Source organism: Miniopterus schreibersii (assembly GCF_964146895.1).
Source record: "Miniopterus schreibersii genome assembly, chromosome: 4".
NCBI lineage: Eukaryota > Metazoa > Chordata > Mammalia > Chiroptera > Miniopteridae > Miniopterus > Miniopterus schreibersii.
This window is the reverse complement of record NC_138105.1, coordinates 69169499-69182168: the sequence shown is the minus strand read 5'-3', so window position 1 is coordinate 69182168 and position 12670 is coordinate 69169499. Positions and strand designations below refer to the sequence as shown.

The following is a 12670-nucleotide window of genomic DNA, read 5'->3' as shown; positions in this document are numbered from 1 at the left end:
TTCTCCATCCTTCAGCTGTGCTATTCTCTGTGGTAGCATCTCTCAGGCCCTCTCTCTTGTGGCAACAGCCCCCCACCCCACCCTACCCCACCCCACCCTGCTTTCCAGGCAGCCATTCCCCCAAGCTGAGGGGAAAAAGGGTCTTCTTTCCAGCTTAATTTTCAGGACTCTCTGATTGGCCCAGCTTGGCTCATGTGTCCTCCAGGGAGCCAATCACTGTGTATCCACGAGCCACAATTCCTGGCCAGGCCTGGGCTGGGGGAGGAGCCAAGAGAATGTTAGGTGTTTATTCCCAAAATCAATCCGAGTGCCTAGATAGGAGGGAGGAAAAAGATCCTGTCCAGGCAAAAACAACCTGCTGGGAGGCTTAATAACAAGGCAAACATCTGATTCAGACTTACTGTATGAATATGATTTTCTCTAATTTTCACAATCATCCTAGGTGGTCAATGTTTTTACCCCATTTTACAGATGGGAAAACTGAAGCCTAAAGAAGTGAGATCTTAAGTCCAAACTTATGCAGCTGAGAAGTGGTAGAAGCAGGACTAGAACCCCTGTAGTCCCACTGCAAGCTCCTGGTCTCTACTTAGGCCCTGCCTGTTCAAGACTTGTCTTGTTTCTTCTGTAGAAATTCATCGAGCTCATAGGCCTCACCCAGGGGCAGATGACAGTACTGAGGCTCACTGAGCTGCTGGAACGAGGGGAGAGGCTGCCACGGCCAGAGAAATGTCCCCATGAAGTGAGACCTCCCCACCTTTCCCCTATCCCCGTCATCAGACTGTGGACAGAGCAGTGACCACAGCTCCAGTTTTTTCCTCCCCAGATCTATCTCCTCATGAAGAACTGCTGGGAGGCAGAGGCCTCATTTCGCCCAACCTTCCAGAACCTCATACCCATCCTGAAAACGGTCCACGAGAAATACCAGGGCCAGGCCCCATCGGTGTTCAGTGTCTGCTGAAGCCTACCAGCGGCTCTGCTTCCACGAATCAGAGCAGGTAGTACCTGCAGAGAGGGCCTCCTACTTCTACCCCAGGGGGAAGTTGGCTTCACCCACTCCCTGTGCATTACTCCCTGAGATCCAGGTCTGTGACCTGAGTTTCCTTGTCTTCATCTGTTCAGCTTGTTATAACAGAATACCACAGGCTGGGTAGCTTATAAACAACAGAAATTGTCATGCTGGTGTGGCTCAGTGGTTGAGTGTCGACCTATGACCAGGAGGTCACGGTTCGATTCCCAGTCAGGGCACATGCCCAGGTTGCCGGCTCTATCCTCAGTGGGGGGCTTGCAGGAGGCAGCCGATCAATTACTCTCATCATTGATGTTTCTATCTCCCTTTCCCTCTCTCTGAAATCAAACAAACAAATAAAAAAAGCCTGGCCTGGCTAGTGTGGCTTAGCAGTTGAGCATCAACCTATGATCCAGGAGATCAAGGTTCAATTCCTGGTCAGGGCATATGCCCGGGTTTCAGGCTTGATGCCTGGTAGGGGGCATTCACGAGGCAGCCAATCAATGACTCTCTCATCATTGATGTTTCTATCCCTCTCCCTTCCTCTCTCTGAAATAAATAAAAAATATATTAATTTTAATATAAATATTGTAAAAGACACAAAAAAGCCAGACATTTTTTTCTCAGTTCTGGAGTCTGGGAAGTCAAAGATCAAGATGCTAGCGTGTTTACATTTGTGTGAAGGCCCTCTTCCTGATTCATAGCCTGCAACTTCTCACTGTGTCCTCACAGGGTGGAAGGGGGCAAGGGATCTTTCTGGAGCCTCTTTTAGAGACCTAAGCACCTCCTAAAGACCCACCTCCTAATACCATCACATGAGGCATTTAGATTTCAACATCTGAATCTTGAAGGGACATAAACATTCAAACCATAGCATCTTCCACAGTCATGAGTCTGGCACAGGCTCTGGAGGGACCCAAGACAAGGAACTAATCAGTCCCTTGAATCCAATCTTTATGCCTTCCCCCAGCCCCCACCCTAAGAGCCCACCACCTCTACTAGCTAGTAATAAACTCCTATTTCCTCTGCTGGAGGCTGTACTCTGGGTCCTTCATCAGCAAGTGCCTATTCTGGGGACTGTAGCTACAGTGAGACACTCACTACAGAAGAAGCCACATTCAACTATTCAACCTTTACTCACCTCTGAATCACTAGCTAGCAGGTACACTAGTGCCAGGAACACAGAAGGCGCTCAGTAACTACTTGTTACATATACCAGCAAAGGATTTGGGGAGCCACATGCCATGTTGGTGAGACTGTCGGTTTCACCTTTTCCTCCCTGTGCAACCTCAGGCAAGTGACTTTCCCTATCTGGGCCTCAGTTCTCAACTACGAACTTCAGATGGTCATGCTTGCTACCTTGGAGGACTAATGTAAAGAACTATAAGGTTGCGTATGTCAAATGCTTAGCTGAGAGATATGCAAACAATTGCTTAATAAACATTCGATATTGTTAATCTGGTGTTTGTCAAAGTGCTTCTACTTAATACTTGTACTTGAGACGGGTGATGTGTCAGCCACATTGTGAAAAGCAGTTAAGTAATTTGCTTTCCCATAGGACTTCTCAAGACCTTATGCATTGAAGCTCTCATGAACGGACAATTCCACACGATTCTAGTGCTATGTCCTTTTTATAACAGTTTTCAAAATTAAATATTCATTATAATTATCTTTTTTTGGATAGGTAATATTGACATAAGCAGTGAAATATCTCCCTCCTTCCCATTAGCCACCACTGTCACCTCCCTGGAGGCAACTAATGTCATCTGGTTTCCTGTTTTTGCTTCCAGAGACATTTCATCAAGATACAGGGAAGTCTGTACACATATAGTAGCAGCTCTAGTCGTATCCTTGCTCTTTTTTCCCTATGTAATAGGTCTTGGAGATGGTTGCATATATCTAGGCCTACAGTATTTCCTTGTTCTATTTTGTGGTTGTATTATAGTCCCTGTTGGGGTCCATGCAGTTATTTCTAATCCTTTGCTGTGTCCAGGATGCTGCTGCAGTGAGTAAGCGTGTGCACATTGTTCCACCCACATTCAAGGTACCTGTAGGACAAATTCTCAACAGGAATCGCTGCTCACATGATCTAGCCTGATAATTGGGAAGGATGTTGCCACTAAAATATGTCTTGATATTTGATAGGGTAGATTTATTCTCCCAAAATTATCTTGGCCTTTTTTTGTGTAGCTACTTTAAAAATAACTTTTATATGAACAATTTAAAGCATATGCAAAGCAAGGGAGAATAACATAATGAACAGCCAGCACCAACAGCTTCCAACACCTGTGGCCAGTCATATATTCCAACTCTACCCCCACACCCACCTCTGCCACTGGATCATTTTGAAACAAATCCCAGATATATCATTTTACCTGTAAAAACTTCCGTATGTATCTCAAAAAGATGTAACCACAAACAATCACTACAGTATCATCACACCTAAAAAGTTTAACAATTTCTCAATATCACTGTGTAGTCTGTGAGATTTCCCTAATTGTCTCTCAAATATTTGATGTTCATTTGTTTAGTTTGTTCAAACAGAAATCCAGACAAGGTTCACACACTGCATTTGGCTGAGGACTGAAGGTTTCTCTTCCTTTTTACCCCCTTGCAACATACTTGTTGAAGAAATAAGGTGGTTTTCCTGTAGTATGTGTCAGAATTTCCTTTTTTTTAATTTTTTATTGTTGACGGTGTTACAGATATGCCATTTTCTCCTCCTTTGCCCCACTCCACCCAGCCCCCGCCTCATCCCAGGCCTTCACCACACTATTGTCTGTGTCTGTGTGCTATGCATATATACATATAAGTTCTTTGGTTAATCTCTTCCCGAGAACTTTCTTTTTAAGGCTGAATCATATTCTATTGCATGTATACAACACATTTTGTTTACCCAGTCATCTGTTGATGGAACTTGGGTTGTTTCCACCTTTGGCTATTGTGAACAGTGCTGCTATGAACATTGGTGTGCAAATATCTTTTTGAGTCCTGGCTCTGTTTTTTTTAAAGAATTTTATTTATTATTGATTGATTTTCTCCTGAGAGAAAGAGAAACACTGATTTGTTGTTCCACTTATTTATGCATTCATTGGTTGCTTCTTGTATGTGCCCTGACCGAGGACGGAACCCGCAGCCTTGACGTATCAGGACAACTCTCCAACCAACTGAGCTACCTGGCCAGGGCCTGAATCCCTGCTTTCAATTATTTTAGGAGGAATTGCTGGATCATTCTGTTTAACTTTTGGAGGAACAATCCAAGTTTTATATTCCCAGCAAAGTATGAATGTTCCAGTTTCTCCATATCCTCACCAACACTTGCTGTTTTCTGTTTTTGTTTTTTTTTAGTGTAGCCATCTTAATAGGTGTGAAGTACTATCTCATTGTGGTTTTGATTTGCATTTCCCTAATAACTAATAATGTTGAGCACCTTTTCTTTGGAGAAATATTTATTCAATTTCTTTGCCCAGTTTTGAATGAGTTTTTGCTGTTGAGTTATAAAAATTCTTTATAATCTGGATATAATCTCTTATCAGATATATTATTTACAAATACTTTTGAGTTTTATTTGCCCTTTCAGCACCCTCTAGGAAATAGATGGGGGAGCAGGGCAGCAGAGGAGACCCCTGATTGGAGGGGGAGGTGTGCCAGGTGACAGAAGAGGGGGCATGGCCTTAGTGATGGGGAGAGTGGATGAGTGCTGGGTGCCATCAAGGCCCTCAACAGGTCCTTCACTGGAACCCAGATCAGAGGAACAAGAGGCAGATTGGAGCCTGGCTCAGCGGTTGAGCATCGACCTATGATCGAGAAGATCGCAGTTTGATTCCCAGTCAGGGCACATGCCCGGGTTGCAGGGCATGCAGGAGGCTACCCATAGATGTTTTGCTCTCACGTTGATGTTTCTCTCTCTTCCTCTCTCTCTAAAAATCAATTTAAAAAGTTAAAAAAACAAAAATAAAAAACAAGAAAAAATAAGTAGCATCCTTGACAGATGGTGTCTCAGGATTCATTTGTTCCCTAACAACCCCACCTCACCACTGTGCATAGGGAATGTGGGGATCTCCCAAAACCTTCAAAGGTAAAGGGCCCTACAGGAGCCACTCCAGGGGCCAACAAAGAGCTTGGCACAAGAGCCCAATAAATGTGGGCTCTGTTCATTTTCATGGCTTTACTCATCTTAGGGGATCTGTCTTTATCACCTCCAAATCTCTTATTTGTCCCCCAAGAATGCTGAGATCTCACACTAACCCCTTGAGGCCCTGCCTCGAAGTCCCCTGTTGTTCTCTTGAAATGTTGCCTTGAAATCCCACCTTATCACTTCAAGGACAGAGTCTGGAGGTCACCCATTACCTTTCTAGAACAGAACACCTTCCCCTTTGTTACTGAACTAAAGGGTTTGGTTACCTGCATGCATCAAAGCCCAATCAAAAGCAAACAGGAGTTTGCAGCCAAGAAAGTAAAGGTTTATTAAGGGAATGGTGCTATACCTGAGTCACAGGTGAGCTTGTGCTCAAAGACCTGGCTCCCTGATGGCTTCCTGGGGATGGGTTATATAGGGGACTAAGGGAGTTAGGGATGTGGTCTCTATTGATGAGTCTGCTCTAGGGTAAGGAAGGGGTAGCTGATCATTGCATCTGGTCCTGATGTCAGCCATGGCTCCATTGTCTGGTTTTGCAAGGATTTGGTTGGTGAGATTATTCAACTTCCTTGGGTCCCTAGCTGAAATACAACTCAGGCCTAGATGTTATCTTCCTCTGTGGTCAATAGACCCTGGGCTTTGTTCCTAAGATTATTTGATGCTGACCAGAACCTCATTGTCCTGAAGGTTTAGAGATAAAGGGAGTGGACCTACAAGGGAGAGGTGGAAGAGTTAGGGTGTGGAATGAGGCCAGTTTGATCACAAGGAAAGAAAGGAGAAAAGGTCATATCAAAGAAATGAAGTCTCTGTACAATTACACATTCACCTAAGTTCAATAGGAAGGAAGTTTCTCACCTTCCTCCAACCCCCCGCCCCCAAGGCCCTCAGTAATGAGAACAAAGGAAGATGACTGTGTTTGTATTTCCTGTGAATTCATTTGGGAGCCAGAAGTGTAACTGAAGCTCACCCAGTCAGAGATTCAACAGTGCCCTGTGCCCAGGCGCTAGTTGGGCTCCCCACTCTGCACCTCCGAGGCCACAGATCATCCTCCCTGCCCTTCCCCGGGCCTGAACAAGGTGCAGCCCCAACTGCAACCTTAATTTCTGCAACCTTAACTTCCGTGGCTGTGCTTCCGTTTCTGGGTGGCCCCATCTGCTTCCTGCTGCCCTGCTCGGTGCTACATTAAGGCAGCACTATCCTCCACAGGCTGGCCACCATGGTGCCCTTGGGGCCACTGCCCAGGGCCTGCTGGACTCTGCTCATCTCTCTGCTTCTGGTCTGCTGTCTGCTGCCTCCAGGTGAGGCGAGTCAACGTGGGGAGGGCTAGAGTTGGGGGCTGGTAGAGAATAGGGGACTGGAGAAAGCAAAAGTCCCCACATCCTACAGCTGTGGTTCACTACAAACACTTCCTTGAACACAGATCAGACAGGGGGCTCACCAGTGTCCTGGATAGAAAGTTGTGGGACCTTAACTCAGCCTTCAGGGCTTCTCAAGGCTCAGTCCCTGCCCCAAGAGTTGTTCTCCCCCAACTCCCCCCACCTCTCTGTTCCATCTGTACCTTTGACCTCTGCCTACACTCTTCTCTCTGCCAGGATCACTCTTCTCTATTACTTGGCTCCTACTTACCCTTCAAAACTGGCTGTAGTTGTCTCCTCCAAGAAGCTTCCCTGACAGTTCCTCCTATAGGCTCCTATGGGCCTCCCTCTAAGCACTTCCCGGCCCCTGACCCATCACCTGTTTTCCCCACAGGACTGGAAACACCATGAAGGCAGAGACCATATCTTGGGTAGAGGAGGTGCTGGATGGTAGGGCCTCAAGATGAATAGGCTGGGGGTCAGTGGGTCAACCAGCAGAGCCTCCCTGTTCCTGCAGGTGTCCAGGGACAGGAGTTCCTGCTTCAGGTGGAGCCGCAGGACCCTGTGGTACTTGCTGGAGAGTCTCTCTTGGTAAACTGCAGTACAGATTGCCCCCAACCTGAACTCATTACCCTGGAGACATCCCTTTTCAAGGAGTCAATGGGCAAAGGCCTGGGCTGGGCAGCCTTCCAGCTCAGCAATGTGACTGGTGACAGTGTGGTCCTATGCTCCGGCTTCTGCAATGGTTTGCAGATCACAGGCTCATCTAACATCACAGTATACCGTGAGTAGATGTACCTGGAGGTGGGACTGGCCTCAGGCAGTGGTGGGGGTAAATGGCCAATGGTGTGGGGAGTGGGCCCTGAGTTTGCAGGAATGGACCAGGCCTCTGAGCCAGAGCTTGGACCTGTACATGTGTGAATGTGTGTGTGAGAGAGTGTGTGTGTGTGAAAGAGACAGAGACAGACAGACAGAGATGCATCTCAACCATATGCCAGGGTAGTAGTGTAAAATAAATTTATTTGGGTCCCAGCAAGCATTTAAAAATGATAGTACATGTCTTTTATTTATTACTTATATATACATATATATTTTGATTTTTTATATGTCTTTATTGATTTCAGAGAGAGGAAGGGAGAGGGAGAGAGATAGAAACATCAATGATGAGTCATTGATCGGCTGCCTCCTGCACGCCCCCAACTGGGGCTCGAACCCACAACCCAGGCATGTGCCCTGACTGGGAATCGAACTACAATCTCCTGGATCATAGGTCGGTGCTCAACTGCTAAGCCACACCGGCCAGGCTATTATATTTTTATGGCAGGTAATAAATCAATGGGGTTCCAAAATCAAAAAGTATAAAAATGTATAAATGTCAAATCTCCATTTACCTAGTGCTGCTAGCAGTGACCACTGTTTTAAGTGCTGATAACCACTGTGGCCCTCATTCAATCCTTACAAACATCCCAGGATGGGGTGGGGGTGCACTTATGAGTCTCATTTCACAGCTAAAGAAACTGAGGCTCAGTGGGGTGGAGGCATTTGCCAGGGTTCACAGCCCATGAATGGTGAGGCTGGCAGTTCAGCTCCCAAGTCCCTGTTCTTTTTTTTTTTTAATCCTCGCCCGAGGCTATTATTTTTTCCCCAGTGCTTTTCAGAGAGTGGAAGGGAGAGAGAGAGAGAAACATGGATGTGAGAGAGACACATGGATTGGTTGCCTCCTGTACACGCTCCAACCAGGGCCAGGGTCAGGGATCGAGCCTGCCTGCCACCGAGGCATGTGCCCTTGGCTGGAATCAAAGCTGGAACCCTTCAGTCTGAGGGCCAACTCTCTAACTGTTGAGCAAACTGGCCAGGGCCTGAGTCCCTGTTCTTAACAAGGGGTGGGGGTCGAGGGTTGCAGGCTTAATCTCCAGTAGGGGGCATGCAGGAGGCAGCCGATAGATGTTTCTATCTCTCCCTCTCCCTTCTTCTCTCTGAAATCAATAAAAACACATTTATTTTTAAAAAGGCATACAATAGACTAGAAAATAGCAGATTACTCATGGTGCCTACCGTTTTGTGAAGCCTTCACAGGTAAGTATAGTAATCATGTGTAACCATGTGTATGGTCTTGTGTGGGTACCAGTGTCTATACGTGTTTGTGTACCTACATGTGTGTCCATGAGCATATATGTCTATGTCATTAAGTCTGTGTCTGTGAGTGTACATGTCTATGTGTGTGCCTGTGTCTGTATTTATGTATCTTTCTATGTATATCTCCATGACTGTCTCTGTATCTCCATGTGTGATTGGGGCAAGTGTGTTTTTATCAGTATCTGTGTGTCTGTGGATATGGATGTCTGTGTCAGTATGTGTCTATGTATATGTGTTTGTATCTACATATATTTTTGTGTGATGTGTACATCTGCGTGTCTCTCTGTTTGTATGTATCTGTGTGTCTGTCTGGTCCTTCTGTCCAGTGCTGTGCAGGAAACTGTTGGTCTTGGCTCATGAGATCTGACTGTGCTCATCTCTTCCCAACTCTGTCTCACATTGGGTAGCTAGCTTGATATCAGCCATAGTGGGAGTATTTACACTGCAGAAATTGGCAAATGCTCCTTATCCGGGTTCCCCATCCCTACCCCCAAGAGCCCAAGCATAACCAGAATTTACCAGCATAACACTATCTCTGACCAGTGGTGCCTGAGGTTAAGATGGAGTCTTCCTTGTTAAATATTCTAAAATTGTAGTAGGGTGTTAAATATTTTTCATAGCAGCCAGTCCCTGGGCCTCTCTGACAGCTTGAGATCCAAGCTCGAGTTGTCGAAGGTGAGAGTAAGATGCTTCCCAAGGAAGTTTAGGGTTCGGTTATGTGTGCCTGTGAAGGGCACTGCAGCTATATCTGGGAGAAGACCCAGCCTGGAGGTTATCAGGTCCCCCATGATTGTGCCAAAGCACCTTGAGAAGCTGCCCCGGGCAGGTAGTCTGTGAAAGTCTTGAGCACCTGGGACTGATCGGGAAGGGCTGGGCCAAGCTCTTCAAGAGAGGCCAAGGCTAGAGTCCAGAAGCTGAGAGTCCCTAGATGTGACAGTAAAGAGGCAGGTGGACACATAGGTCTAAAGTTTGGGTGACCCACATTCTAACCTGGGTTCTACCCCTTCCTAGGTGTGCATCTATGGGCAGATCACTTCTCTGGGCCTGTTTCTCCATCTATAGAAAGAATAATAGAGAAAATTCTACTCAGTTGCTATGTGAATGAAGGTGGATGCCTGTATCACATCTGCAAAGTTTAAGGAAAGTTCTAAACAGGAACTTTTATAATTACTATTAACATCACAAGTGGTCATAGATGTTAGTACCCTCCCCCCCCTTTTAAAATATCTTTATTGATTTCAGAGAGGAGAGGGAGAGAGAGACAGAAACATCAATGATGAGAGTCATTGCTAGGCTGCCTCCTGCGCGCCCCACACTGGAGATCGAGTGCGCAACCCAGGCATGTGCCCTGATCGGGAATCAAACCTTGATCTTCTGGATCATAGGTTAATACTCAACCACTGAGACACGCCAGGGGGGCTCTTCTTTTTTTAACTGTGAGGCCCTTGGGAAGAGCAAATGTGACTTTTATTTCAGTGCCTGGCAAGGTGTCTGACAAAACAGGAATAATCATGATGCTAATGACAATAGCAAACACTTCCCACTGGCACATTTCTAAGCCCTTGAGGTTTATCAACTCAAAGTTCACAGTTCTGCACTGGGCCACCCTCAGGTCCTCTCCACTCCCTGGGGTGGAGGATACAGGGCTGGCTGATAAGTTTCTGTTCTTCCCTCCTTCTACCCCCCTGCCCCAGGGTTTCCAGAGCATGTGGAGCTGGCACCCATGTCCCCCTGGAAGCCTATAGGCAAAAATCTCACCTTGCGCTGCTCCGTGGAAGGCGGGGCACCCCGAACCAACCTCTTCGTGTTGCTGCTCCGTGGGGAGGAGGTGCTGAGCCGGCAGCTGGCAGTTGGGGAGCCTGCAGAAGTCAATACCACGGTGTTAGTGGGCAGAAACGATCACGGTGCCAATTTCTCTTGCCGCTGGGAACTGGACCTGCGGCCCCAAGGGCTGGGACTGTTCCAGAACAGCTCAGTCCCCAGGCAGCTCCAAACCTTTGGTGAGGGAAGGGACTGCAGATTGCGGGTGATGAGCTGAGCCAAAGTAGGGGTGCCCTGGTCATGAGGTTTCTGAGAATGGGGTAGCCTGTACCTCAAGGGCTTCTGGGAAGGCCTGCCCTTGGCCATTGGTGGGTGGCCCACAGCAGCGGGTATTTTTGAAAAGTATGAGCAGATAGATGTGTCCTAGGAAGGGGGTAATCCAGGTTACAAGGTATTCTGGGAAAGAAGGACCCTGGTTGGGGGGGTATGAGTGTGTCACAGGGAAAGGGGCATCCACGGCTGTGTGAGACCTCCGGCTCATTCCCACTCTTCTCCCCAGTCCTGCCTGTGACGCCCCCACGTCTCTTTGTTCCCCGGTTCTTGGAGGTGGGAACATCCCAGGCCGTGAACTGCACCCTGGACGGGCTGTTTCCGGCCTCTGAGGCCCAGGTCCAACTGGCTCTGGGGGACCAGATGCTGCATCCTACAGTAGTGAGCCACGGTGACACGCTCATGGCCACAGCCACAGCCACAGCAAGTGGGGAACTAGAGGGAGCACAGGAGATTGTCTGCAATGTGACCCTGGCGGGGGAGAGCCGGAAGACTCAGGAGAACTTGACCATTTATAGTAAGAGGGGGCGGGGCCAAAACAGCAGAACTGAGGGCAAGGGGGTGGGGCTTAATTACCCCAAAGGGCAAGGCACCAGGGAAGCAAAGCCGGAAAGGCGGGGCCTGAGCCGCCAAAGCGGAAGGAGATGCAGAATGGGCGGGGCCTGGGTCATCATTAGAGTAGGGCCAGAGTACCCCAAGTTAGATGGGGCGAAAGAGGAGCTAAAAGGAAAGGCCTGGATACTCTGATTTGTGGGTAGAGGGCTGGGCTTGGCCGGTGTGAGGGAGTGGTTAGCAAATTCCCACGCAATGCCACTCCTTTAGGTTTCTGGGGGCCCATGATGAACCTGAGCGGGACCCTCAGGAACCTGAGCCAGCCGACCGTCCCTGAGGGTACCACAGTGAATGTGACTTGCGCTGCTGGAGCCCAAGTCCAGGTCACGCTGGACGGAGTTCCCGCTGTGGCCCCAGGACAGCTCGCCCTGCTTCAGCTAAACGCCACTGAGAGGGACGACAGACGCAGCTTCTTCTGCAATGCCACCCTCGAGGTGGATGGGGTGGTCTTGCACAGGAACAGGAGCGTCCAGCTGCGTGTACTGTGTGAGTAGGTCACTCTGACTTTAATCCTTCGTATGGAAAGACTTGATGCTCTCTTGCCCCATTGTACCTCGGGGTGTGTCTGATCATTTGGCGGTCTCACAGATGGTCCTAAGATTGACCCAGCCAAATGTCCTCAGCACTTGACGTGGAAAGATAAAACAACCCAAGTCCTTCAGTGCCAAGCCCGGGGCAACCCGGATCCCCAGCTACGGTGTTTGCATGAAGCCTCCAGTGTCCAGGTGCCCATCGGGATCCCATTCCGCGTCAGGTTAAACTACAGTGGTATCTACTACTGCCAAGCAGCCAACTCACAGGGCATGCACTCTCTCATCGTGGTGATGAACGTTCAGGGTGAGCTGAGGCGAGTCTGCGGGTCTAGAAGGCAAGCCTAGGAGGGGCATGGGTGCAAGTATTTACTCCTTGTTTTTCTGCACAGGTTGTAACTCCCTCACCGTCACCATCGTCCTGGGGGTATTGACGATCCTGGGCCTTGTGACTGTCATCGCGGCCTTAATGTACGTCTTCGGGAGGCATAAACGTAGTGACAAGTACGAAGTGAATCAGGGGAGCGCCTGGTTGCCCCTCGCGTCTAAACAGCCTGACGAGGCGCCGGGGGAGTAGCCATTCTGAGCCTCGGGCCAGCGGGGTAACGGGCCAAAGACGACGGGAGTTTGGCTGTATCCCCTGGTTCCCCAACAATAAAGCCCTCAAAATCCGTGTCTGTGGCTTGATTCCACCGGCGCTGAGGGGATCTCCCAATGCGCTGCGCGTCCGTTGAGTGACATCTTGGGGGCGGAAAGTGGCGGAGGCTGTGGAGTCCAGACCTGGCCAGAACTCTCGGAGGCG

The 12670-nt window shown here is 48.5% G+C and overlaps 2 protein-coding genes across 4 annotated transcripts in view; both read left to right on the top strand.

Annotated features, from left to right (window-relative positions):
- Positions 1 to 6432, top strand: part of TYK2 (tyrosine kinase 2) — a 23740-nt gene extending 17308 nt beyond the window's left edge. For 2 of the 3 annotated variants that reach the window (XM_081136351.1, XM_081136353.1), the window contains 2 exons: positions 629 to 739; positions 824 to 1558. In XM_081136351.1, coding sequence (XP_080992477.1) covers positions 629 to 739; positions 824 to 958 — 246 coding nt within the window. In that variant the 3' untranslated portion in view covers positions 959 to 1558. Of the gene's footprint in view, positions 1 to 628; positions 740 to 823; positions 1559 to 6350 lie in introns of those variants that run through there. The other variant, XM_081136352.1, reaches the window with a different exon arrangement.
- On the top strand, positions 936 to 12541 carry ICAM3 (intercellular adhesion molecule 3). The gene is made up of 8 exons (XM_081136354.1): positions 936 to 995; positions 6351 to 6442; positions 7017 to 7283; positions 10330 to 10635; positions 10956 to 11243; positions 11549 to 11824; positions 11927 to 12175; positions 12261 to 12541. The coding sequence occupies exons 2-8, from the start codon at positions 6361 to 6363 to the stop codon at positions 12443 to 12445; spliced, it is 1653 nt and encodes a 550-aa protein (XP_080992480.1). The 5' UTR covers positions 936 to 995; positions 6351 to 6360; the 3' UTR covers positions 12446 to 12541.
- The last annotated feature ends 129 nt before the right edge of the window (positions 12542 to 12670 follow it).

Bases quoted from the DNA above. Each gene is read 5' to 3' on its own strand.
- ICAM3 (XM_081136354.1), top strand. From the start codon at position 6,361: ATGGTGCCCTTGGGGCCACTGCCCAGGGCCTGCTGGACTCTGCTCATC. The intron at 6,443-7,016 runs GTGAGGCGAGTC...CTGTTCCTGCAG, and splicing joins CTGCTGTCTGCTGCCTCCAG to GTGTCCAGGGACAGGAGTTC. The intron at 12,176-12,260 runs GTGAGCTGAGGC...TTTTCTGCACAG, and splicing joins CGTGGTGATGAACGTTCAGG to GTTGTAACTCCCTCACCGTC.